The sequence below is a fragment of the Arachis ipaensis genome, chromosome B6 (assembly GCF_059453495.1).
Source record: "Arachis ipaensis isolate K30076 ecotype BB chromosome B6, ASM5945349v1, whole genome shotgun sequence".
NCBI lineage: Eukaryota > Viridiplantae > Streptophyta > Magnoliopsida > Fabales > Fabaceae > Arachis > Arachis ipaensis.
Genome location: NC_142441.1, coordinates 149190282 through 149217848, shown reverse-complemented (window position 1 = coordinate 149217848; position 27567 = coordinate 149190282). Strand labels below are relative to the sequence as shown.

General features: G+C 34.3%; 4 protein-coding genes and 1 long non-coding RNA gene across 7 annotated transcripts; 4 read left to right on the top strand and 1 right to left on the bottom strand.

Moving 5' to 3' along the window:
• The first annotated feature begins 837 nt into the window (after window positions 1-837).
• Window positions 838-2322, top strand: LOC107647714 (F-box protein At2g23160-like). The gene is made up of 2 exons (XM_021105718.2): window positions 838-881; window positions 1161-2322. Exons 1-2 carry the CDS (start codon window positions 838-840, stop codon window positions 2320-2322), a joined length of 1206 nt encoding a protein of 401 aa, XP_020961377.2.
• Window positions 2323-6618: 4296 nt separating this feature from the next.
• Window positions 6619-11471, top strand: LOC107605520 (carbon catabolite repressor protein 4 homolog 1). Its single transcript, XM_088491390.1, has 12 exons — window positions 6619-7255; window positions 7475-8219; window positions 8325-8411; window positions 8496-8579; window positions 8655-8741; window positions 8833-8919; window positions 9722-9775; window positions 9864-9955; window positions 10061-10175; window positions 10299-10443; window positions 10528-10684; window positions 11282-11471. Exons 1-11 carry the CDS (start codon window positions 7098-7100, stop codon window positions 10674-10676), a joined length of 1803 nt encoding a protein of 600 aa, XP_088347516.1. The 5' UTR covers window positions 6619-7097; the 3' UTR covers window positions 10677-10684; window positions 11282-11471.
• Window positions 11472-13382: 1911 nt separating this feature from the next.
• LOC107605521 (carbon catabolite repressor protein 4 homolog 2-like) lies at window positions 13383-18977 on the top strand. Of its 3 annotated transcripts, none has more exons than XM_016307420.3 (12): window positions 13383-14014; window positions 15346-16090; window positions 16224-16310; window positions 16391-16474; window positions 16550-16636; window positions 16735-16821; window positions 17451-17504; window positions 17591-17682; window positions 17793-17907; window positions 18076-18220; window positions 18306-18462; window positions 18787-18977. In XM_016307420.3, exons 1-11 carry the CDS (start codon window positions 13857-13859, stop codon window positions 18452-18454), a joined length of 1803 nt encoding a protein of 600 aa, XP_016162906.3. In that variant the 5' UTR covers window positions 13383-13856; the 3' UTR covers window positions 18455-18462; window positions 18787-18977. The 3 variants fall into 3 exon arrangements, 2 of the variants coding, with proteins under 2 accessions (XP_016162906.3, XP_088347515.1); XR_015885991.1 differs by having other exon boundaries at window positions 13428-14014; window positions 18306-18615; window positions 18690-18816; XM_088491389.1 differs by having other exon boundaries at window positions 13428-14014; window positions 18792-18977.
• A 1541-nt stretch (window positions 18978-20518) lies between these two features.
• On the bottom strand, window positions 20519-21406 carry LOC148563115 (uncharacterized). Its single transcript, XR_015885673.1, has 2 exons — window positions 21263-21406; window positions 20519-21033 (listed from the first exon to the last, which is right to left on the bottom strand). It is a non-coding gene; the product is annotated as an uncharacterized LOC148563115 (long non-coding RNA).
• A 2362-nt stretch (window positions 21407-23768) lies between these two features.
• LOC107605519 (protein WHAT'S THIS FACTOR 9, mitochondrial-like) lies at window positions 23769-25409 on the top strand. Its single transcript, XM_016307418.3, has one exon. The coding sequence runs from the start codon at window positions 24136-24138 to the stop codon at window positions 25345-25347; it is 1212 nt and encodes a 403-aa protein (XP_016162904.2). The 5' UTR covers window positions 23769-24135; the 3' UTR covers window positions 25348-25409.
• The last annotated feature ends 2158 nt before the right edge of the window (window positions 25410-27567 follow it).

The window sequence follows — 27567 nt, the reverse complement described above, 5'->3', positions numbered from 1 at the left end:
TTAGGCTAGTTTCTTTTTATGATATTTAATTTAATTTAATATATTTTTAATTTAGTTAAAGGATTGAATTTTATATTTATAGATTTATGATTAGATTTTCTCTCAACCTAATATAAAATCTATAAATATTACCTATCAAACTATTGTAGCATTTGTGACCAAGTATATATACAATGCACAAATAAAACTAAATGAATCATTTTTTAATGAGGTAAAGTGATTTTTTTCTATCTAATTTTATCTTATTTTTATTTTAATTTACTTTATTTTTTTATTTTAGTATTTTGCCATATATCCTTAACCTAAGGTTAGTCCAATCTTATTTTTAAGAAGTAATTTGATTATTGAAAACAGAAAATAATGTGAGAATGCTATTGTTTGTGAATTTTTAAAGAGTCTATTTACAAATTATATAAATCAGATTCAAAAATGCACCATCTTCGTAGTATTTTTGTTCGGTAAAATCCATTTTTTCTCATTGCAATTTTTTATGTGTTTTGCTTTTTTTTTATTTCGTAATAACATAAAAATAGAGCCTGTGTATATAATATGTATAAAAATAAAAATATTATCTACATATTAAAATTAACAAATTATTTTAAATAAATAAAATAAATATTTTATTTATTTAAAAAAATCCTAAAATGAACTATTATATATTTTAATTTATATTCGTAACTGATTTCAAATATCACTAATATGGTTGTTATCAAAATAATTAGCATGGTTGTTATAAAATCAGCAAATTTCACCCTTAAAAATAACAACTTCACTTGCTTCAATAATCGGTGTTTGTCTTCTCCCCATAATTATTACTACTTGAGAGTGATGACTAAAATGATCAGATCCCTCTTCCAATGTTTCTTTGTATGCCGGATGAGGTAAGCCATATTTCGTTTTAGAAAAGTTTAGTGACTAGCAGATTTGTTAAAATCTGGCCAACATTTAGCTAGCAAAACAAAAATGAGTGATTCTCCATTATTAGATGAAATTTCATACTATTAAATATACTATTGATGGCTAATTGATAGCTACAACTCATAAAATCTGCTTACCCCTAGCACTCCTCGTTTATTTTTTTATAGAATAACACAAAACAACACCGTGAATTTTTTCCTTTCTCTTTTTTCTGAATTATTTTGTACTTAATTAATTGTCAGGAAACTCCAAAAACGAAAGTCTTGTTTTGCCAGTCTTCCAGTCGATGTAATTACCGAAATTTTTGTTAGGCTTCCTATGAAGTCTGTTCTGATTTGTAGATGTGTTTGCAAGTACTGGAACACATTTATTTATGATTCAAACTTTGCCAAATTACTCTTTACTTATACACCTACGTGTACCATGATCCGACACTTGCATTCTGGAATCTTTCACCTTGTTGAATATGACCGAATCGAGTGGCATGAAAGGAGAAACAATCCATTATGCTGCAGTGTGTTTGAAGTCCTGGATCCCAACAGTAGTAACAGCATAAAACTTGATCCTAAATTTGAGATTCCTATCCCTGATCCCAAATCAATCCAGGGTAGAAGAGTTTATGTTGATGTGCTTTCTTGTAATGGTCTTTTCTACTTGAGTTGTTCAATGGATAGAGACATTTCACTTGTTTGCAACCCAATAACAGGTGAGTTCATAAGACTTCCAAAACAACCTCCAATCCTGAGGCCCTATGAGCAAATATCTTGGGGTTTTGGTTTTCATCCAAAAACAAACCAATACAAGGTAATGAGAATATATATCTTTAAACATGATCGTCGTATGGTTGTTGAAATGCACACAGTTGGAACTTCCACATGGATAAATATTGAGGTAGATTATCCCAAAAATTTGATACATGTGTTAAATCATTCTGCTTATTTCAATGGAGCACTTCATTGGATTGGTATAGATGTTGATGGAAATGACTCGATATGGGCCTTCAATTTTGACACAGAAAGGTTCCAATCCTTTTCTATGCCGCCGAAGGATCAAGGTACAAAAGTCCGGATATTTGAATTCAGGGGTTCTCTCTGTTTGATATATTTTAATGATCTACTCGTCACAATGTGGATGATGAAAAGATATGGAGATGGAAAATCTTGGGCACCTATTTTTCAATATACTAATTCTTCCATAACCACATCTCAATTACCTAGCTGCATTGGCTCCCTTGATCGTAAAAATCAAGAGTTTAGGATTTTTGTGACTCCTTGGTGTGATTTCAAGGCTCATGGCAAGTTTCAAATAATTCACCATGTTCCTACTCTTATCCCACTGAAAGATATTATTATCGGAGATAATGTGGAGGTGCAGAATATTTACTCACCAGATAATCCAAATTAAGGTTCAAATGTTTGTTTGTAAGTTTTTTTTAAAAAAAAATTCATTTCGATATTTTTTTATTAATAGAAAACTTCTGTTTAATTATTTTAGATTCACATTATAATGCTCACATCTCATTTGGTTGCTTAATTATTGTCTCTAGTTATTCAATGGTATTTGCAAAACTGTTAGTAAAATTCGTTTTTTTAAACTGTTATAATTTAAAATATAATTAGCTGCAATATGGTTGACTATTAGGTAATAATTGTAAAAAAAAATATTCAAGTTCATGCAGTGTTAAATTGTTATTAGTGGAATATGAAATGATACACAAAACTAATAAATAGAATCTCCTGCCTCTTTTTTCTGCCAAGTTAGCTTTTGCTTAATTAAACCACCATATACTACTAATTAATCACGTAAATGACATGTATTGTTAGAAAAATGTACGTGTATGTTATCTTTTAATTTGAAAGAATGCAAGCTGTGATCATATTGATAGAATTATTAACGCATCAGATAAGCCTTTTGATTTTTTAAATGACCAAATGTATTTTTATTCTCAGAAGAAAAGTAAATATTTGTTAATCTAAAAAATACTAGATATTGTACGCTGATATAAATATACAATGAATTTAATTTAAATTGGTATTTAAAATTTGGTTAACATACTTAAATTGATCCATTCACACTTATAAAATTCTAACTTCCAAATCTTCATCATCATCATATATTTTTCTTTGTCTTCACTTCTCTTTACTGTTGTTCATAGTATTCTCTTGTCAAATTTTAAAAATTCATTCTTTTGAGTGAGCCATGATGGGTGGTGATAATAGAAATCAAGAAAGCTCAAACAAGAACAACTATAATAAAAGAAATTACAGTAAGGGACATTTAAATTAGGAGTAAGAACATTGTATTATTATGCAATTGTAGGTTGCATACAGTGATGAAGTACCGAGCGAAACTAGAGAATTTAGGAAGACCTTTTTATGAGTGTTCTAACTATGAGGTAAAATTCTCTATTTGATGGAATTATTAAGTGGATACGAGTTTAAAGGGATGATTTGGTGATTGTTGATTCAATGGATTTTTTTGCATTGTTGTAGTTTGAAGTTCATTGTAATTTTTTTCATTGGGCTGATAGATATAAAGAACAACAAGGTATATATGATTTAGTTTATACAAGGAATTTTCAATGAGCTCAACTAGAGAATAAAAAATTTAGAGAGTGGTATTAGTACATTAAAAATGCTGATGATGATGCTGATGTGAGTTGTAATAATTATTAGATTTGGTTTTAGTGTTTAGTTATTTTGGTTTTTAGTTAAGAAATAACTAGAATGTGAGTATGTTGATGATTATTAAGAAACAACTTGAAGAACTTTCTAAAGATGCAAGCTTATCCAGGTGTTGTTTTCTTGTTTTTTTTTCCTGTTTAATGTATGCTAAATGATCTTGAATCTTGATATGTATGGGGTTTGTTAATTATTGCAGTAGGTTCATTCAAGAAATTCTACCTTGAAAACAATTCAAACAGATGTTGAAAAAGTTTATGAAAAGTATGAGCCCTATCAGTTCCTAGCATACTAGTACATAACAAGATGTCCAAATCTAAAATCTTCATGTTTTGTTGGTGTTTTATGAAAGTTGTTTAAACATCTGTCTTTGAACAGCTCCAAAAGATTTGGCAAGATGAATGAAATGCTTCCTTCTAACTATAAACTTGTAACAGCTAGTAATATGAGAGGCCATGGTGATGGCACAAGAAGGAAGAGAAACAGACCCTCCTCAAAATGCTAATATAAACTTGAACAAGGTGTATTATCATCATCACTTAAGAAATGATTTGTCCCCATTGAAGAAAGCTCCTTGTTTCGTGTTTATAATTATTTAATATTTATAACATTTTGTTGCCTGTTAATAACAGTTGAGGTTGAGGGAACCTCTAAATGTGTTATCACTTCTCTTTTTATAAATGTAATAATGCGGCTACATTTTACATGGGATGTAAAATGATGTATTTCCATGTTTTCTGAATTCTAAATAGTAATATTAGGTCAAGTTCCTATGGATTATTGGTCTTATTTTATTTATTTGTTCTTTCTAGTTCTGACTTTGATGAAAAAGTAAAAAACAAGAGAATCGATTTCACTTTAAGGATAAATTTTACAATTAGGAGAAAAATGGGCTGAGCCGAGTTGAGCTTTGATTTTGACAAGCCTGACCTATGTTATAAATAGACGGCCTAAATCTAGACCTGTTATCTCGCACATATCTTTTTTCAAGCTTAAATCCGGCCTGTTTAAAACTTGATAAACCCATAAGTCTATTTGAAAAATTTTTTTTATGAATTAGAACTCAAAATATAATAAATTTAAAAAATCTAAATTGACATTAAATGGATTCTAAAATTTATAAATCATAATTTGTAAAAAAATATATTTATATAACAATTTTTGGTCACATATAGTAACCATACATATAATTTATAAACTTTTTATTTGAACAAAAAAACTACGATCTTAAAAACTACGCCTATTGTTGGACTTGTTTGTTATCAGATAGCCACCAATCAGCATCATGATGTAACATCTGGGATACTGTCAGAAGGTGGTTGGATTGGTAGTCTGTGGAGGCATGTGCAGGACTCAGTCCCGGAGCCACATCAACTTGATGCTAAATGACTCATTCCTTTGGGCAAGTGGTAGTGGCTCCCTGTGCGTAACCTGAAGTGGTACGCAACGTCTTGCAGGGTGATGGTGGACTCACCACATGGCAGGTGGAAAGTGTGGGTCTCCAGACGCCACCGTTCTACAAATGTAGTGATTCGAGAGTTGTCAAATACAAAATTTCTGAGTTGCAATGTGTCGCTGAACCCAGTTTCCTTCAAGTCTCAAAAAAGGGACAATGGCATATGGGGCAAGTGTATGACTAATCCGCCTAGATAGTAGCAGCCTAGTAGGCGAGATCTCTTTTTAAAAAAAAAAAATTTTTTATGAAGATTCCATTTTGTACTAAGTTCTTTAGCATATTAAAATCGTTTCTAAAAAAAAAAATATAAAATACAACTCATATAAACATCACAACATAAAAAATGATACAAAAAAATATTTGCGAAAAAAAAAAAAAGATAATCAAACCTTCTAAGTAACTAATCAAATTAAAGTAATTAACTATTTAACTTTTACTGTGAATAAATTATACACCTAAGAATTATTAATAACTTGACAACTAACCTACTCTGTGATATCTAAACATCATCCAATTTACTCATGTGTTAAAACATTAGTTCTATAAAAGTTTTCTACTTAAAATCGCATAAACTTATTAATTTAAACGATAAAAAATACACTAACCTCAAAGTTCATAACTCCCGCAATGTACCAACTAGTGTTTAGGCGATTGATGTCAGTGTTATGTGCCATAACGTCTGGAAAATTAATAAATATCAAAAAAATATTGTGAAAAAGAGAAAAATGAGATAAATGAGAGAAGAAGATGGGACCAGAAATGCTGTGATGACACGTGTTTGTGTCTTATCTCGTTTATACTGTAAAAAGATAAGACACAAAAAAAACTCTAAAAATAACATATTTTAGTAATTAAAATGTTTATTTTATTTATTTAAAAAAAAATTCCGCACTTAACCTATTATAAAAAATGAAGTGGATTGTTTGAGGCTAATTTTTTTTTATATTGTTTAAATATATGTGTAATACATCATTATTGGAAGATTAGGTATTTTTTTTTGATATGGTGTTTTATTCAAATCGGACGGTCCGATTTGTTTGAAGAGAAAAATAAATTACAAATCAGAGGGTCCGATTTGTTTGGAGAAAAAAATAAGCTACAAATTGGAGGGTCCGTTTTGCATTTTTTATTTTTTTTATTTTTTAAAATAAAAATCGGACGGTCCGATTTTAACATTAAAAATTTTTTTATTTTCGAATTCACAAATCGGACGGTCCGATTTGTGATTGTTTGTTTGAAAAAAAAAAATAAAACAAACAAATCGATTTGTACATCCCATACCAATGTGAAACACACTTCTGCTCACAGCTTCTTGTTATACACTTCTCTCTCTCCCACATAAAAAATAACAAGCGATTGTTTGATGTGTTATAAGAAAAAAAGTTTAGTGAATTACCCTTTCTTAGTGATTATTTTATTCACACGCACAAACTATATAATGTAAATATAATATCTCTTTAACTAAAGTAAATTAGTGACAAAAAATAAAAAAAGTAAAGTAAATTCAGCTAAGGACACGAAGACAAAATACAAAGAAAAGAAACAAAAAGGAAAATGAAAAACAAAACAAGATTAAATAATCGTATCTTGTCTTCCCCCCAATTTACACTCACTTTCACACACAGACGCCAAGAAAGAAACCATACGCCAAGAAAGAAAGAAAGAAAGAAAGAAACCATTTTTTCACATCCTCAGTAGTAAAAACCCTAATCTTCGATCGCTCTCCTCTTCCTCTCTCTAAAACCCTAATATCCGATCCTCCAGATCGCTTCGCCCATCAAATCCCCGCTCCCCAATCGCTAAGCTTTCCTATTGCGCCACCAATTTTCCTCCTAGGGTTTGTTCTGATTGAAATTCCGTCAAGGCTGGCGGCTACCCGGGTCATGTAAATGGCGGATCCGCCAACAATCCGCCCCTGCAAGCGTTGTGTTACAGTTATAGATACAGTTACGGGCGGTAGCATAGGAAGCAGAAGCAGCAGCAGAAGGAGAAGAGTGGTGTTGATAGGGTCAGAGAGCTGTGAAGATTGCGAAGAGTGAAGCATGCTGAGCGTGGTGCGAGTGCACCTCCCTTCCGATATTCCCATCGTAGGATGTGAGTTAACACCTTATGTGCTCCTCCGCCGCCCTGACAGGACCGTTACCACCGATGATGTTTCCGAGATCAACCCCTTAGATGGCCATTTCTTGCGTTACAAGTGGTTAGTGCACTTCCCTCTATTCGCATCTTCTTTTTACCCTATTGTGAAAGAATTATTTATCTTTCTTGATGATCTTGAATTGTGTTTCTTGTTTCTTAGAAGTGGGTGTATGTAGTTTTTGCTGTTAGGTTTTAGCTCATTTAGCTATTTTGGTGTATTAAACTTGAATCTTTTAGTGTCTGCTATTTGAGATCACCATTTGGACCTTCCTTTTGGCAGGTATCGTGTACAAAGTGATAAAAAAGTTGCTGTTTGTAGCATACATCCATCCGAGCAGGCCACACTGCAGTGCCTAGGTTGTGTTAAGGCTAAAATACCTGTTGCCAAAAGTTACCATTGCACTCCAAAGTGTTTTTCAGATGCATGGCAGCATCATCGTGTCTTACATGACCGTGCTGCAAGCGCAGTTAATGACAACGGAAATGAAGAGGAGGAGTTATTTGGGCGATTTAATAATTCTGGTTCTGGGTCTTCCAATACCACCTTATCTGCCTCTGCTTCAAGTGCTAGCCTGACAAATGGAGCTGCACCTGTGTATCCGGCAGCAATTACACAACGAAGTGGTGGTGAAACGTGGTTTGAAGTTGGACGTTCTAAGACATACACCCCTACTGCTGATGACATTGGTCATGTACTTAAGTTCGAGTGTGTTGTAGTTGATGCAGAGACAAAACTTACCGTGGGGCATTCTAGCACTCTACTAACATCCCGTGTCATTCCTGCTCCTTCGCCTAGTCCACGTCGAATGATACCTGTTGATGGGATGGGGCATTTAGATGCAGAAGGGCGTATAACATCTTCAGGATCTTTTACGGTTCTATCATACAACATATTGTCTGATTCATATGCCTCAAGTGAATTATACAATTACTGCCCTTCGTGGGCTCTTTCGTGGCCTTATCGCAGGCAAAATTTGTTACGAGAAATAGTTGGTTACCGTGCTGATATTATTTGTCTTCAGGAGGTATGTTCATGTGCTGTTAGATGCGATGATGATTTTTTTTAATGTTTTTTAAACTTTTTATTCGTTGAATGGTTCTGAGTAAATAGCTCTTTATGTCAACCACAGGTTCAAAGTGATCATTATGAGGAATTTTTTGCCCCTGAACTGGATAAACATGGTTATTATGGTCTTTACAAGAAAAAAACAAATGAGGTTGTTGTTGAACTTTACTTCGTTATTTACATAATTTTAAGTTTTTTCTTTTGTTGTTAAGCTGAGATGATGGGGGTCTTGCAGGTATTCCTTGGTAATGCCAATACAATTGATGGTTGTGCGACATTTTTTCGTAGAGACAGATTTTCACATGTGAAAAAATACGAGGTGAGGAGTTATTTTATGGGTATAGACTTCTCTTAAGTTTCTATACAACTTAAAATGGTGTTTTCTTGCATGCAGGTTGAATTTAATAAGGCTGCACAGTCATTAACAGATGCAATGATTCCAACCTCTCAGAGGAAAACTGCCTTGAATCGGCTGGTTAAGGTTGTTTATTGCATGAAACATGATACTTTGAATGAATAAATTATCTGTAATAGAGCTGTTGCTTAACAAGTTTCCTTTATTTTTCTTTTAGGATAATGTTGCACTAATAGTTGTACTAGAAGCAAAGGTAAACAATCAGCCTGTTGACAATCCTGGGAAAAGACAGCTTCTTTGTGTGGTATGCTTTTCTTACTTTGATTTAGTCATCCCCCTTGCTCACTTACGTGGGTCCTCCTTTGTGGTTCTTGTTGCCAATATTACTTATACAAATTGTGCATGGATTTCTCTTATTGTTTTCCATTTCTGTGTTATGCTTGCAATATTTAATTGATGATTGGGCTGTTTTTTGAATTTTTCTCTATGGACATTTTTTTGTTCTTAGTATTCAGTTATTATTAAGGCTAATCATTCCTGATATATGTTTAAGGCCTCTTTCTTTTAATCATTATTCTTATGGTTTATTGTTTTACTCGTGGATTTTGGCTCTGTTAATAAAAATTTGGGTAGCATATAAATAAACCATTGTAACACCTTGTCACACCTAGTTGAGTTGTATTGAAATTCTCTATAATAAGGTCTGTTATTATTTCACCTAAATTTTCTTAACAATAAGAGGTTTAGTATAGTATCCTTGGCTTGGCCAAACAAGATGGGTTCTTGGATATTTTCAACATATTGGGGTTATTAAATTTACAAGATTGGTGAGCCAAACGATGTCTGTCATCAGTAGACGCAGTAGTGTTAGTGTTTTTTTTCTTTCCCCGTGAATTAACTCTGAAACCTCATATAAAAATGACCAACATAATTGTCTTGTTTCAATTTTTTTTATTGAAATCACTATCTGGATTTATCTTTATTAAAGATATGCTTTTCCTCCCCCTTCCCTACCTTTACTACTGTTGGTTTATGTTCAACTTCATTTCTTTTAACTAATATCTAATAGCTATTACTAAATCTTAGTTTTTATTTGTGGAGTTCAGGCAAATACACATGTCAATGTGCATGACGATTTAAAGGATGTCAAACTCTGGCAGGTTAGTAATTGCTTTGACTTGTTCATATTGAATAGGAAACAGTGTGTACTTCGAACTCAATCTTTAATAATTTCTTCCTCTCTTTTAGGTGCATACACTTTTAAAAGGATTGGAGAAAATCGCTGCCAGTGCAGACATTCCAATGTTGGTTTGTGGAGACTTTAACTCAGTTCCAGGAAGGTTTGGTTCCTTCCCTTTACATTTAATGTTCAATAAAGTTCTTCAAGGGCCATTTTATCGGTGTCAGTAATTTTTTTCCTAAGGGCTATTCTGACTTTGCTGCAGTGCTCCTCATTCTCTTCTTGCAATGGGAAAGGTAGATCCTTCACATCCTGATTTAGCTGTTGACCCACTTACTATATTGCACCCTCGTACCAAGTTGGTTCACCAATTGCCACTGGTAATGCATTCGTTCAAGTATATTTGAAGTTATATATAATCTCTCTCGCTTTAATTCTGTATTTCCTTGTCAACTTTTCTTATTAACTTTAACTTTTTGGGTGTGGCATCCTTTCTGTTTTAGGTCAGTGCATATTCATCTTTTGCAAGAACAATTGGTGTTGGGTATGAGCAGCATAGACGGAGATTGGACAGCACAACAAATGAACCTTTATTCACCAATGTCACTAGAGATTTTATTGGATCTCTAGATTACATATTCTACACAGGTAAGCTATCTTGCCATATTATCTTACTAATAAATCTAACATCCTGGTTTCTTGCTTGTGAAGTAACATCATTTGTTTTTTCAGCGGATTCCTTGGTTGTGGAGTCGTTGTTGGAGCTATTGGACGAGGAAAGTTTGAGGAAGGATACAGCTCTTCCTTCACCCGAATGGTCCTCAGATCATATAGCTCTGTTAGCTGAGTTCCGCTGCTGCAAAAATAGATCTAGGCGCTGACTCATAAGGTACTATTTACTAATATCACTCCTTATTCCCTTGATAAATGAATTGTCCTTTACACCCTCTTATGTTTTGATTTGTGTTGGTGTATATATTTTATTTTATTCATAATTTTTTAAAAATAATAATTTTGTTAGATGTTGAGAGACGTGCTAAGTAGGGGACATAGACCTAAAACTTCTCCTTCCATTTTATCATAATTCCCACATAGATAGACCCTTAATGACTGGCAATCTCTTAAGTTTTCTCCTCTTGTTAAATATGAACACTGAGCCCAATAGGTATGTACCAGTTTTGTTTGAGTCTCTTTAAAAGTTGAAGGACTTTTATCAGCTGGAGTAATCTCTTGGTGTGATGAAGGATTTCCCCTATCTTATATGCCATTGATATTTTTTTCTCCAGGATTTGACTGTTTCACTGATGATTTTTACAATCTTATTGTGTCTGTACTCGTCCTTGATGTGTCTTGTTTCCATTCCCACATTGAATCGTTCTTGTCTTTGATCGTTTTGTTCCACTACCACATTGGGTAGAGTTTTGGTCCTTTTTATGTCTTTATGCTTTACTACTTTTTTTGTGGTGATGGCTCTCAATTTTTGTAGGTCGGATCCGGATATACGTAAACAAAAAGGTTGAAAGAATCAAGCATTTAGTTGACAAGATATTGTAAGAGTGGTAGATCATGGCCTTTGTCTTTTTTCCCAGGTATCTCCCATGTGGGGGTCCTTGCAATGATCTGCTTTGTATCATGCTACCTTTGTTTCATAGAAAATTTATCATCCCTTTTACTGATTTGCTTACTTCACCCTCCTCTTCCCTAATATATATATTTTTTATAAAGTGAAAGCTTTCTTATTTTCCCACGGGCTTTATACATCTAAAACTCAACTAACTAATCAATCTTTCCATTCTTGAAGTCCTTCTGATCAAGTGACAGCTGAGTGCTGAGTCCAGGGCTTATAGATATCTGTCTCCATTAAATTATAATATATCTTGAAAACTGTTTATCTCATTTGCTAACCTGAAAGTTTACTAGTTTAGGATGGCGTATTGATTTAAGTTTGTGAATTTTGTCACATACGAGGTGAGTTGCCTAGCATGGGCATAATTAATGGAATAGTAGGTTTTCGGCTCTACCTCATAATTTCTGGTAGATAGCAAATACAAATTATTTGCAAGAATATCATCAGCATTTTCTTAAATTAGAATGATGTAACTGTAATGATGCATTTCTATTATTTAATTTCTGTCCATTGTTAATGTAAAGAGTTATAAATTGACAGTTGATAATGCATTGTCATGTAGACACAAAGCTCTCTCTTCTATTTTTATTATATTTTGTTGAGATTATGGATATTAAGTACAAAAGTCAATTTCTTCTGCTCACTTGGCAGCATATAAATATATAATTGTGTTAAACTTTTATCGTATTACTATTTAGTTAATTTGATTTTATGCAAGTTATTTCAAGTTGTACATAGGTACTTGAGTATTGAAAATTAAAGTTTGTGCCATAGTATAATTGTAAAGAGATTACTACTATTATTGCTCATGTATTAATGGCCAAAGATCCAATAAAGTATAGACGATATTTCAAAGATACTCTGATGATGAACGAACTAACGAAGTCGGAATGAACCTCATGATACCATCAACGACGTGTGAATATAATTATTGCACTGGTTAAAAATTCCACCAAGTGAAGGAGGGGGTTCTTCTAGTTCAACTCTGAAACTCTTTTGCACTTTATTTCTATCGGCTTGTAGTGCATGTCCCCTGTAACATTAACTGCTCGTTGAAAAGGAATAAAGAAAACGAACGTAATAGTATTGTAGTTAATTTTATATTGACCTGTTTCTTCTGGTAATTATTACAACTGTTAATCTTTGATCACTTTCAGATAGTGATATTAAACACTCGTTAAGTAAGCAGTGAAGATTGTAATGATGGTATGATAGTAAGATGGGAGTAACAATATTCATTTTATAAGTACCAATGTTCTATCCCCACTCATGATTAGTGATACTAACGTGGATGATTGATATCGTTTGGTGCGCGATATACCTTACTCTTGATAAGGGATATTTACAAACACATAAATTTTGCTCCTTAGAACATTATTAGTTGAAATATTAGTTAAAATTTAAAAATGGCAACTAATCCTTTCATAATTTTTAACATGTAATAATAGAGTTTAATTTAATGCACTGATAATATAAAATGTTTTATACAGTTGTGTAATTATATGTTTTTTTATGATCATTTACGTCAATGTGAAAAGTAGTTATTTTTACTGATATAATATTATATAATTGGATGCACGTATAAAATTTTTTACACTAATAATGTATCAAAATTAAATTCGTAATGATATTTAATTTTAAAATTATATAACTATTTTTATTTTTATAAAAATAAAAAATGTGTATTGAAAAAAAATATCAATACACGCATATTAATAACAACTAACAAAGGAGAGAAGATAGAAGACACTATTTTTGTGTACATTTTTGTTTTCAAAAAAAAAAATATTTTTCTTTCTAACTTTGATATTATTATTTTTTAAAATTATTTTTCATTCTTATTATTTTATTCTTCATGATAATATAAGAAATTTTTTATCATTAATAATAATGATTTGGAAACAATACATGGCAAGAAAATAAGGTTATTAATTAAAAAGTGATAATATATATTTCCTATTTTTTGATATAAAAAAGAATAATGGTATCTTTCTCAGTTTCTCTCTCTTGTCTAAGTGTTTCCCCCCAAAGGCAGAAGACAACTCGACAAGACACAAACTCGAACCCATTTTGCGATTACTTCCACTGTTCCCTCCACATCCTCCCTCAGTAAAACCCTAATCTTCGATCTCTCTTCTCTTTCTCTCTCTAAAACCCACACTTTCTCTCTCCCCTCATCGATTCCCCTCTCCAATCTCCTATTCTCGTAAGATCTCCTAATTTTCCGCCTAGGGTTTCTTCGGATTGGGCCTCCGTCAAGGCTGGCGGGTACTCGAGCCATGTAAATGGCGGATCCGTCAGGTATCTGCCCCTGCAAACGTCGTATTACAGTTACAGTTACAGATACAGTTACGGGCGGTAGCGTCAGAAGCAGCAACAGTAGCAGCAGGAGAAGAAGAAGAACATTGGTGTTGATAGGGTCAAAGAGTGAAGCATGCTGAGCGTGCTGCGAGTGCACCTCCCTTCCGATATTCCCATTGTAGGATGTGAGCTCACGCCTTACGTGCTCCTCCGCCGCCCAGACAAGACCGTTACCACGGATGATGTTTCCGAGACCAATCCCTTAGATGGCCATTTCTTGCGTTACAAGTGGTTAGTGCACTGCCCCTATTTGCAGCTTCTTCCCCTCCCCCCTCTTCCTTTTCTACAAAAATTTGACCTTTTCTGGGTGCTATTTGAATTGCCTTTGCTTTTGATGACTTTGGGGGTAGTTGCGTATACATGTGTAATGTGGGTATTTGAGCTTCATTGTGCGTGTCGGAGGATTACTTTATCTGCTTGTTTACTTTGGTTATCTGGAGATAGTGTTTGCTCCTAGGTCTTGGCTTGTTTCATATATTGTGTATTCTTTTCTGATAATATGAATTGAAAGTTCATTTTATGTAGAAAGCAGTCGGATTACTCTTATTAAGCGGGATTTCATATTGTTTGGTTTCACCATTAGTTGATATCATTTTTGCTTCTTTTTTATTATATCTTCATGTAAGTATTGTTGTTTTCATTTTAAACAAAAGTTAAGAAACAGAAATAATAATAGTAGTACAAAACCTGTTCAGCACAATATGAATTGACTGAAGTATGTAGTGCTTAGAGAATTGGGTGCAGTATCAAAAGAAATTTTTATGATTGTGCTGTGGTGCTCACAGATGCCTGTCTGGCTGTCCAAAGAATTTGTTCTGATATTGCTACGCCATTCCTGTACTGCATGATGTAGTCATATATGGCTCCTTGGGTATTTGCATCTATGCCCTTGTCAGCTAGTCCTCTAGACAGTATTGGCCTGCACAAAATTATATAGATATATAGGGAACCTGGGACTTCAACTTTGTTACATTGTGATATGTTCTCAACAAATCACTACATTTAGATTTTGTTTCATAATCTCTAATACAGGACTGTGGATTTGTCTTCCAGTGTATCATTGTGATGTTTGAGATTTTAAGTGCATATGTTTATGTTAGTCACTTAAAGGTATTTTAACGAGTTCATTTACTAGTAAATATAGCATATAGGTTCTAGATGTAATGAAAAGCTCAACATAAATACCAAATTTTATGTTAGGTATTGCAAATGATTTCTTTGATAGTTTGTGCTGATGTTTAGTTATTTCTTAAACAAATCTAGTTTAGTGTTAATTTTTGTGGAAAATTGGCATGCAAAATGCATTTTTTAAGGAGAATGTGACCATCACTTTCAGTTTTTACAATGGGGAGCTGTTTACTGTTGCCTCAAATGCAAGAAAAATGTTAAGTGTTCTTTTAATTTATGATTTGCAAGAATGTTTATGGTGTCACTTTGTTTATCACCAAAAGTAATCTCTACGTCTTAATAGTATTCTTCTATACATAGTTTTTTTACAAAGGTGATTCTCCAAATAGTTGCTCTGTTTTTTGACATGATCATTTCGACATTTCTTATGGCAGGTATCGTGTACAAAGTGATAAAAAGGTTGCTGTTTGTAGCATACACCCATCAGAGCAAGCCACCCTGCAGTGTCTAGGTTGTGTTAAGGCCAAAATACCTGTTGCCAAGAGTTACCATTGCACATCAAAGTGTTTTTCAGATGCATGGCAACATCATCGTGTCTTACATGACCGTGCTGCAAGTGCAATCAATGAAAATGGAAATGAAGAGGAGGAGTTATTTGGGCGTTTTAATAATTCTGGCTCTGGATCATCAAATACTAGCTTATCTGCCTCTGCATCAAGTGCTAGCTTGACAAATGGATCTGCACCATTGTATCCGGCAGCAGTTACACAGCGAAGCGGTGGTGAAACGTGGTTTGAAGTTGGACGCTCTAAGACATACACCCCTACTGCCGATGACATTGGTCATGTCCTGAAGTTTGAGTGTGTTGTAGTTGATGCAGAGACAAAACTTCCTGTGGGGCATGCTAGCACTCTACTAACGTCCCGTGTCATTCCTGCTCCTTCACCTAGCCCACGACGAATGATACCTGTTGATCCGATGGGGCATTTAGATGCTGATGGGCGTATAACATCTTCAGGATCTTTTACAGTTCTATCATATAACATATTATCTGATGCATATGCCTCAAGCGATCTTTACAATTATTGCCCTTCATGGGCTCTTTCGTGGCCATATCGCCGGCAAAATTTGTTACGAGAAATAGTTGGTTACCGTGCAGATATTATTTGTCTGCAGGAGGTATGTTCATCTGCTTTTGGCTGTTATCTATACTGATCTTTAATGACATCTGTTTTTCTAAATTTATTTCTAATTTTATTTTTTTAAAAATTGTTTTGAATAAAGTACTATTTGTTTTATTGTACTGTTGCAGGTTCAAAGTGACCATTATGAGGAATTTTTTTCCCCAGAACTGGATAAACATGGCTATTATGGTCTTTACAAGAGAAAAACAAATGAGGTGGTTGCCGTGTTTTAGTTTGTTTTGACAGAATTTTTAAATTCGTTTCGAATGTTTAATTATGCTTTGTGAACTTGCAGGTATACAATGATAGCAACAATAAAATTGATGGTTGTGCAACATTTTTTCGTAGAGACAGATTTTCACATGTGAAGAAATATGAGGTTAGGGATTATTTTATGTGTACTTTGTAGTGTTTCCAATAATTTTATACTCAACTCAGTGATATATGCACACAGGTTGAATTTAATAAGGCTGCACAGTCATTAACAGATGCCATGATCCCCACCACCCAGAGGAAAACTGCCTTGAATCGGCTTGTTAAGGTGACTTGTTGAACATAACTTGTCACCTTTTGTATGCCGAAGATAGTAATAGTATCTCATAGAAATGATGCTTACCGAGTTTCCATTTTGTCTTTTAGGATAATGTTGCACTAATAGTTGTTCTAGAGGCAAAGGTTAACAATCAACCTGTTGATAATCCAGGAAAAAGGCAGCTTCTATGTGTGGTATGTTTTTTCTATTTTTTGATTTATTCATGTTCCTTGATCACTTAGGTGGTTGTCTCTTCCCTTTTGGTCCTTGATGCATCTAGAATCTGCTCTGTGGAATTATTCTTCTTAATATTCCATTTTAGTCAGAGTGGTCATCCCAATATATGTTAGGCATGTTTGTGTCTTTTAAGCATGCTCCTTCTGAAGCAGCTTTTTCCACTTGATTTTCTTCTTAGTATTCCATTATTATTAAGGATGGTAATATGTGTTGGAAATTTGTTTGTTTCATTTAAGCATGTTTCCTTTCTCAATCAGCTTCCACTTTGATTTTTGATGGCCTATTTTCTTAGCTATGTGTTTTTACCTTTTAGGCTGGTTCAAGAACTGTGGATTAGGCAGATGCTGAGGTGTTTACTTTTTTTCTCTAAATAAACTCTAGTCTCATTGAAAGACTGGCATAAATGTTTGGCTTCAAAATTTTGTTGATTCTCTTTTAAATGAATTTTGTTTAAGGGTGAATTATTATTCCTTTAAGAAAGAGATGGTATTGTCTGCCTTACTTTTCTTGCTTAGGTTTGAATTCAAAATACAATTTTTATCAAAATAATTGCTATTGCTAAAATATAATTTCTTATGGATGCTAGGCAAATACTCATGTAAATGTGCAGCAAGATTTAAAGGATGTCAAGCTCTGGCAGGTAAGGCATTCCCTTCAAACGTTCATGTTTTACATTGTGTTTATGATGAGTGTAATGGTTAAAAATTTTCTTCCTCCCTCCGTTAGGTGCATACACTGTTAAAAGGATTGGAGAAAATAGCTGCTAGTGCAGACATTCCAATGTTGGTTTGTGGAGACTTCAACTCAGTTCCAGGAAGGTTGGATTCCCTCTCTTTATGCTTAATTTCAATGCATTTTTGCTCCACAAGGGAATTTTTTTATCATTATGTGTAATTTGTTTCTAAGTTGTATTCATACTTTGTTGTAGTGCTCCCCATGCACTTCTTGCAATGGGGAAGGTAGATCCTTCACATCCCGATTTAGCCGTTGACCCACTTAATATTTTGCGCCCTCACAGCAAGTTGGTTCACCAGTTGCCACTGGTAATGTATTCATTCATTCAAGTACAATCCATAATGTAATTCTTTTTATTTTGTTGGTTTTTTCTTTGTTGTTAGGTACAGAACCTATGAAGTAGTATGGTCTCTCACGTTGGTTCTATAAATTCCGCCCTGTTTTTTCTTCCTGACTCATCTTACTTTGAATTTCAGGTCAGTGCATATTCATCCTTTGCAAGGACAATGGGTCTTGGTTATGAACAGCATAAACGTAGACTTGACAGCACAACAAATGAACCTTTATTCACAAATGTCACTAGAGATTTTATTGGCTCTCTAGATTATATATTTTATACAGGTAAGCTTTCTTGCGGTATATGATTTATAAACCTAACATCATGGTTTCTTATTGTGACGCATTATCATTTTTGTTTTCTTTTCAGCGGATTCATTGGTTGTGGAGTCACTATTGGAGCTATTGGATGAGGAGAGTTTGAGGAAAGATACCGCACTTCCTTCTCCAGAATGGTCCTCGGATCATATAGCTCTCTTAGCTGAGTTCCGCTGCTGCAAGAATAGATCTAGGCGTTGACTCATAAGGTACTATTACTCCTCATTCCCTTGATAATTCATTCTTCTTACTTCCCTTCCTTCCTGTGTTTTTATCTTTCCTAATTTAAAGCATAATTGTCATATTGTGCATTATGGTGTATCAATTTTGTAATGTGTATCATAAGATACTTAAATATATATGTGAACTGATGCCATAAAAATTTCATAAAGATATAAACAAATAAATATATGTTCAAATTGCAAAAGCAAAGCAGAATTTTGCATGTGATGAAGGATTTTCCCCATCTTATGTCTTTGAGCCATGTTATGTTGAGGGTTTTCTTAATTGATCATGGATCTCAATTTGTGTAGGTCAGATCCAGAGATACACTTAAACAAAAAGGTTGAAAGAATCAAGTATTTAGTTGACAAGATATTGTAAGAGTGGTAGATCATGGCCTTTGTCTTTTTCCCAGGTATCTCCCATGTGGGGTTCCTTGCAATGATCTGCTTTGTATTATGTCACCTTTGTTTCATAAAAAAAAAAGTAATTATTATTATTATTATTATCCCCTTTTACGAATTTCCTCCTTTACCTTCCTTTTTCTTTCTTTATAAAGTTATAGCTTTCTTATATTCTCCAATGGCTTAATAGATCTAGCAATTAACTAATCACTTTTAAGTCCTTCACATCAACTAACTGCCGAGTTTATGGTTTAAATATCTGCTAATAATGCAGCATTATATTACGTATGTCTTCAAAACTGTTGTTTTGCTAATCAAGTGCGTGGCTAATTGTACTGACAAGTTTGAAATGGGCATGGGGACTGAACTGAAAGGGTAAATTATCATTTTGGTTTCCAAAAGATCTAATTTTTGACAAAATGACATTTGATTTTCTAAAGATAATTTTAGTTTGATAAAATGCACTAAATATAAAGACATTTGAAAGAACTCTAGTGACTAGATTTTAACGTGATATTTTATAAGTCTATTTAAAAAAGGAGATTTTGTTATCTATGTGAATTTGTTTTTGTCACTTTTTGTGTGTGTTGAAAAAGGGTCTAGAGGTTGAATTTTATTGTTTTTTAATGTATTTTCTAATTAAATTTCTAAATGTTTCAATAAAAGGTAGACCAAATATATAAATGAGTTTAATTTTGATATATTGATTGTGTAATTATATTTGGTCTCTGGGATGATTAGTTACACGGTTAATGTAAAAAGTAGTTATTTTTTCTAATGTCAAGTCATATGATTGAATGTACGTGTAAAACGATTTTATACTGAGACATCAAAATTAAATACATACTTGAGTTGCTTGTCAAATGTGATGAAATGATGTTTTTTGTAAAATCAGAATCATTTTTAAAGGATTAAAATGTCATCTTTTAGTTATTTTATTAAAAAATTATTTTTTTATGCCACAATGTCTTCTCTTTCATAAGGTACTATTGGTTATGGTAGGTGCATCATTTAAGGGCTTACTATCCAACAATGAAAGAGAAGACATTAATTTGCCCATTATGGTTAACAAGATAAAACATGACGTGCGGTTGGGGGAGTTAAAAGTGTACCTCACGAATATCATAAGTGTTTTGGATGTTTGTGAAAAGAGTTCAATTTTTGGGCAGAATTTTACTTCTTTTGAATTTTGTCCTCTTTTCTGGGCCCTGGCCCTGATAGTTTACCAAAAACAAAAATTGTTATTTCATTATGGGAATTAATTTCTTCTCCAAGATATATATGTATTATATATTGTTTTCTGTTTTGTATTTTTTAATTTTAAATAAATGGATGAAATCACCGAGTGAAGCACAAAAAGTTTATTCCGTGAAAGATGAACGAGATGTCTCATCATTCATATGGCAAAACTTGCACAAACAGAATGACAATTTGAAAATATTCTTTTATGGTGGAAACTCAGGTGCAGTCGACTTCACATGAAGTTGATACCTGAAAGCCGTTAAATGATTTGACTAAATTTTCATCTGACGACTCTCAGGTATCAACTTCACGTGAAGTCGACTTCACCTGAGTTTTTACTTTCTTTTATATCAGATACATAATTCCCCGTAAAGTTGTATGTGGTATCACCAAAAAGGAACAAAAGATTTCAATAAATTAGATTACAGACTTCCAAATGGAAGTGATATCGCATCACCACCTCATAAAATATGATATGATAAGATAAGATACGTTAACATTAAACTAAAAAATGTTTCTAAGCCCACCCAAAAAAAAAAAAATTCTCGACTCAATGATGCTTCTAACTAGCTAAGATCACATAATTGTGCACATGGATTCTAGATCATGAAATGGATGCTTGTGTGGTGGTGGCAATGGTTGAGAGTACGCCAAAAGTGGAGACTCAAAGTAGTGTGTTCCATAGCTTGCATAAGGATCCACTCTTCCCTGAATACCATAATTTCGAGAATTATGGTAATAATAGGGATAATAAGGCCTCCTTAATCTTGCATCAAAACATGAACCGTCAAAAGGGTAAGGGTTTCTTTCCACATAGTTATTGTTGTTGTCGATTATATAGTGTTGCTGATGTTCACAATAACATGACGGGTAAGGATATGAACCCTCATGGCAACAGTAACCTTGACTCATCTACAATACAATATTATTTGTCACAAGAAATGTTATTGGAACCCCACCCATTAAATGGAGTGTGAATTCTACATTGTCTAGGTAACACTATTCCAACAATTCAATTTGCAGCTTACAAGATCAAACAATAACTAGTTATTAGCATCAAATAGAAGAAAAAGAAATTGAGAGACCAATAGCAAGATAAAAGAAATTAAACTAAATATTTGAATGTTTATAGATCACTTACCATACATGCGGGATACATAGTTGGAGCAAGAGCGACCAAAAAGAAATACTTGGGTTGAGATGATGAATGATGATAGAGAAGTGGAAGGGAAGATAGCAATTATATATAATTTCCCCTCAAAAATTAACTTGAGCGAGTGGTGGTTTATTTCTTTTCCTAAATGGTATTCAAGACCGGGTATCATTCTTATTTAATGAAATTATTTTGCATGGGATATTATTTATAGAAATTAAATATTTTCTTGTCATATTAATGACTTATTGTCTTATTCTTAAACATACTTTTTTTTTTGGAAACACATTAGCATATTTCCCATAGTGACCAATATATATGTTTAATAGTCGATATGATACGTATGGTAATATTTCCATCCAATTTGAAGCAGAACCCTTTTTTAAGAAGTAGAACTTTTTTTTTTTCTGATTGGATTTGTTGGCATGGTGCAAAACAAAACATGAAAAATAAGAGAAGAAAATATATATGCAAATCCTTTTGATTTACATCAGTAGCAAGAAGAAACACACAGAAAAATAAGACAATTATTTAGATGAACTAAAATCATCTATCAATAATAATATTAATCCATTTTCATACTCACCTTACAAAAAGATGCAAATAACTAATAAAACTGAATTGAAATACTTATGAACTGGAACATAAGAAGCAAAACTTTTGCCTGGACTTCTCCCCATATGCCACCAAAAAGTGGTAGTTCTTCAACCCATTCTTTTAAGTCATCATTACTTTTCTAAAGTAATGCATGCATGCCCGGATGAGCATAAAGATTGTTCTACTTCTTGCTTTTTATAGCAATGTAGATACATATTAAGCTACTAGCCATAGAGTGAAGAAGAAAGCTGATCATGTCAAATGAACCTAAACCTCTGTGAATGTCTGTCCCATATCTCTAAGGCCTGTACGGTGATTGATTCGGGACACAGAAAATATGTCCAAACGGTCCCCCACTGACCACTGTCCCAATATTTTGGAATGAACAGAAAAAGGCAATGAACGTCTATTTGATCCACTCTCTCTTATATATCTCTTCAAATAAATTTGTGTCATCTATCATCTTTCTATTTCATTTTTGAAGCAATCTCTAAATTCAGCCTAAGCAGTGTGGTGGGGGCATAAGCCAACTAACAAACTGTTATTGGCTCCTTCGTACCTATTTATGAGAAGAATACTGTGAGGGTAGATGATCATCTCTTACCGTATTAATGTACAGAACATGAAGAGGGTACTGCATTTATGCAGAAGATTGAAAGGACTACAGAGAGAGGATTTTTCGCAGCTATATGTTGGGGCATGAGGGGGTAATGATGGGGGTGACTTTGGTCTATGGTTGAACAAATATTTTTATGATCTTTTGTTTATAGAGTTTGGGAAAATAGGAACAATCTTGTCTTGTCATTTCAAACATGAGGTGCCTTCAGAAAACAGAGGAATGGGACACACACAAAAGAGTTTTGAATTTCTTCTGGGAACACCAACGAGAATCTGTGTGAGATATCCTTCGTGAACGTGAGTGACTCTTGCAAAGACATATCTTGTCACTTGTCAGAAGAATTATGCTTATTTTGTTTATTATGCTTGAGTTTGAGTGAGTGAACTGTGAAAGTGCATGTGTATTCCTTCTGTTTGAACCATTTCAAGAAAAAAAAAAGAAGAAAGAAAAAAGGAGACATGAAAAGACAATGGCATTCTTGGTGAACGCTTGCTACAAGCAAGGGATCACCCCTCATCTCATCTGATCTTCACCGCGTCCTTTAATTTGATTGATGATGTTATTATTCTTATGCTATGCGATACAGAAAAGAGGTGATGAAGCATGCAATGCATCAAGGGTAAGAGAATATTGACCATGCTGGATTATCCAACAGAAAAAAGGGAACATGTTCTTTTGTTAGTTAGAGATATAAAGGTCTCATAGTCTATTTCTCTTTTCAAATGACTATTATGGCTTTCTGAAAAAAAGGGGATATCTCATACAAGATATTATTGCGAAAGAAACTCGTTAAAATTTTGGAAAAAGACAACCAGAATGACTAAATACTGACATAAGTATCTCACGAGGCTTTTGGTGAGAACATTGTTTATTCACCGAAAAAAACAAGGATCCCTTTTTTTTTTTTTAATGATAAAAACAAGGATCGCTTATCTCTAAAAAATTAGACATCATTCTTAACATAAGCATAGTTAAAACTGGATCTGCTTCTTTCAAAAGTGCAGAGACTTTTATAGTTTTATGCGTCTCAATAGTCAAAACTATCATCAAAGAACCCATTTCTGTGACAGGGTGTGTTACAAACTTCTCGTTTTTTGTTTCAATTTGATTTTTTTGTTTGTAGGACCATAAAAGACTTGGATCATACTTGACACCTCTGTTGGGCCTTTAACAGATCCTCTATTGCTGTTCTACAGTTCAATTTGATAGGCCTAGAATTACTCTATAGCTTATGTATAAATTTTGTTCACTATTTTAGAAACCAAAAAACACTTATTATTTTGCGGACGAATTCTTGTAAAAATGTTGTGCGACTAGATAACAGTCTGCATTTTTAACAAGTAAAAATATCTTCACAATGGTGCAATGTTACTTATTCTTAGGTTTTCACCAAAGAGCCATTTACAAGTGTTTTTTTTTTGGACTCCAGTCCATAAACGTTGGCCCATTATCTTTCTCTGATCACACTCACTAGCCAATTATGCTTAAAGCAAGATTATGAGCATCATCCCCCGTGCCCGGCGCCCCACCTCCCCCTCCCCCCAAAAAAATCGCCACCGAGAAAAAACCATAACAAAAACAGGAGTGCTAGGGTTATATTGGGTTTTTTGTAAATTATTACCTCCAGAAGCGTTTCCCTGCAAGCATGAACCATTTCGGAGACAAAAATTGCGTTTTTCAATTTCTCAAGCTCTGCCACCACCACCAGCAGCAATGGCGGCGGAGCATAGTGAAGGTGCGGCTCAAGTGGGTGAAGAACCGAAGCCTCGACCACATCATCGACAAAGAAACCGATCTAAAAGCCGCTTGCCTCCTCAAGGACGCCGTGAAGCGCTCCTCCGCCGGATTCCTGACGGCGAAGTCCGTCGCCGACTGGCAGAAGCTCCTCGGGCTGACAGTCCCCGTCCTCCGTTTCCTCCGCCGCTATCCTTCCCTCTTCGAGGAGTTCCCGCACCCTCGCTGGCCATCCCTCCCCTGCTTCCGCCTCACCGACACCGCAAAGCTCCTCGATTCGCTCGAAGAAGAAATCCACCAGAGCCACGAAAACGACGCCGTGGAGAGGCTCTCGAAGGTGCTGCTGATGATGAGAACCAAAACGGCGCCGCTGCACGCACTCCAGCCTCTGAAATGGGACCTCGGCCTCCCCGATTGCTTCGAGAAAACCCTAATCCTCAAATTCCCCGAACAGTTCCAGCTGGTAAAGTACCCTAACGGCGTGAGCGGACTGAAAATATCGCAATGGCGGGAAGATCTGGCGGTTTCAGCATTACAGAAGATGAATGAGTGCAGAGAATCGAAGAGAGGAAAAGCGGCATTAGTATTTCCGATGAGGTTCCCGAGAGGTTACGGATCTCAGAAAAAGGTTAGGAGTTGGATGGAAGAGTTCGAGAAGCTTCCATACATATCTCCGTATGCAGATTGCAGTAAAATTGATCCTGAAAGTGATCTGATGGAGAAGAGGGTTGTTGGAGTTCTGCACGAGTTTCTGAGTTTGAGTATTCATAAGAAAACAAAGAGGAACTACCTTCGCAGTTTGAGACAAGAGTTGAGTCTTCCGCATAAGTTTACAAGGATTTTCACTCGCTACCCTGGCATCTTTTACTTGTCTCTCAAGTGTAAGACTACTACTGTCACTCTCAGAGAAGCCTATCAGAGTGGCAAGCTTGTGGATCCTCATCCACTTGCTCGCCATAGAGACAAGTTCTACCATGTCATGAGAACCGGCCTTCTCTATCGGGCCAAAGGCGCCCTAGTAGAGGAGGCCGATCCTCATGCTCATGGAGGAGAGGATTCTGAAGAGGTTGAATCGAGTGATGAGTTGTGTGAGGATGAGGTTTCGGATTCAGAAGATGAATAATTTGTTTTAGTGTTGGTTAAACACATTCTTTGTAATTTAATCTTCAGATTTTGTTTTTCCCATTCTTGAATCTTCAGGCATGCATATGCCCATTCATTTTCAGGTAGTTTCTTGTTTATAAAGAAACTCAGGAAGACAGGGACAAATAATAATACAAGTGTAAGTAGGAAAAAATCTCTAAACAAAAACATTCCAGTAGAAGTTAAAAGATTAATCCTTGAAACATTACTTGTGAGTAAAGCCAGAAGTCAGTTACCTTATACACTGACTAGCAACTACTCAGTACTGAGTGGTAGTAGCTCAAATTCATTTACATATTTAGATTAGATTTCTAATTTCTTATTGATATACTTAGTCATCGGTTTTGCGCTTCCGTTTGACCGACGGCAAAATAATAATAATAACAAACAGAATAATGTAGTGAAGTTCATAAACATAAAGCTTGGCTATCAACAAACAAGAGCCACGAGTCCCACCAATATACTTGGAAAATTGATGACTATGTTGCATTTCATCATAAAGTAAAAGAGTTAACTGATGGAGAATCTTTCTCATAACTTCATTCAGTTAATTCAAGTATCAATTTGTGCACAAAAGATCGATGATATAATTTAATTAACATTCACATACAAAATTAAACTACAAAATATTGACAACATCTTGTTATATAAGCATTATTAGTACACATGTCCAATTCAAAATGATCATTGATTTTTATTTCTTATACAACTTAATTAAAAAGGACAATAAAAAATAAATAAACAAGCCAAATTTTAGAAGACAAAAATGAGAGAAGAGAACATCATCATGATCAAGAGAAGTTGAATCGGCACAACAAGAGTTGAAGCAAAACCTTTATCGTTATAAGGCACGTAGGTGTAAGGATTTGGAGGTGCATAACCACCATAGGCATATGGAGGAGCATAAGCATTTGGAGGACCATTCTAAGTATAGTAATAGGGAGCAGGTGGTTGGGTACAGCACTCAACACCGCCACCCCCACCACCAGAACAAGAAAGACATTTATTACTCTGTCCTCCTTTCTCGGGTGGTGGTGGTGCACCATATATAGAGTAGCCGGAAGATGTCGAGCTCCATAAGTAGGGTTCGGTGGAGATTGTTGTTGACATGGAGGCGATTCAAACAAGAATTTGGTGATGAAGGGACATCATTTGATGGATCTCCATAAGCTTCAAGATGAAAATGGGGTAATGATAACAAAAAGGGTATGGCTACTACAACAAATAGATACTTTAGTGGTGGAATCATTTTTTTTTTCTTTTGTAACAACTTTTAGTAGTGTATTCTTTCGATATGAAAATTCAATGGTGCGGAGGACAAAACTTTATTTGTAGACATAATAGAATTGTCCTTATATTATAGTACTCATTAGTCATTACTTGATAACTATAACATATGAAGCAGGGGAAAACAGAGTGTTCTAGATTCTGTGTTTTCATTATAACGAACCAGCATAAGCATGTCATAACTTTATTTTGATATCTATAATTTTTTTTTTATGCATTTCGTCTATAAATATTTAAGAATTTTGATTTAAAATGCAACAAATTAAATATTAATATAACACATTTTATCATCTGAATATTCCACATTTTATCCGCTCTTAATCCGCGGGTACCCGACCCTACCCGTGAGTTACAAAAAATATACAACATTATTATATAACTTGATGATAATTTAAAATAGAATTGATTTTTATATAAAAAAAAATTAAATTATCAATTAATAATTTTTTTTAGTGGTTAAGGATCTTTTGCATTCAGTGAGAGGTCTTTGATTCAACATCCACTTAAAACATATTTTTATACAAGTATATAACATAAACATATATAGAGTGCGGGTTGGTCGGGTAGGGTTGAGGCTTAACCCGCACCCTACCCGACCCGCACGAGAACTCTACCCGCACCCTACCCTATCCGCTGCGGATCGGGTTGGCAACTCTACCCGATCGGGTGGGGTCGGGTTGGGTACCTACGAGTAGGGTACATATTGCCACCTCTACTTGTAAGACCTTTGTTCCATTCATACTTTTTAATGATGATTTTTTCTTGATTTTAGTTATTTCTTAAAATCTGTTTATGAAATATTACCATTTCTTAATAAAAATGCAGCACAATATAAATAAGGCAGAAACTCGACTGCAGGTGAAGTTGCTTCTGGATGGTTGACACGTGTTACTATATGGTTTAAAAAAAATCG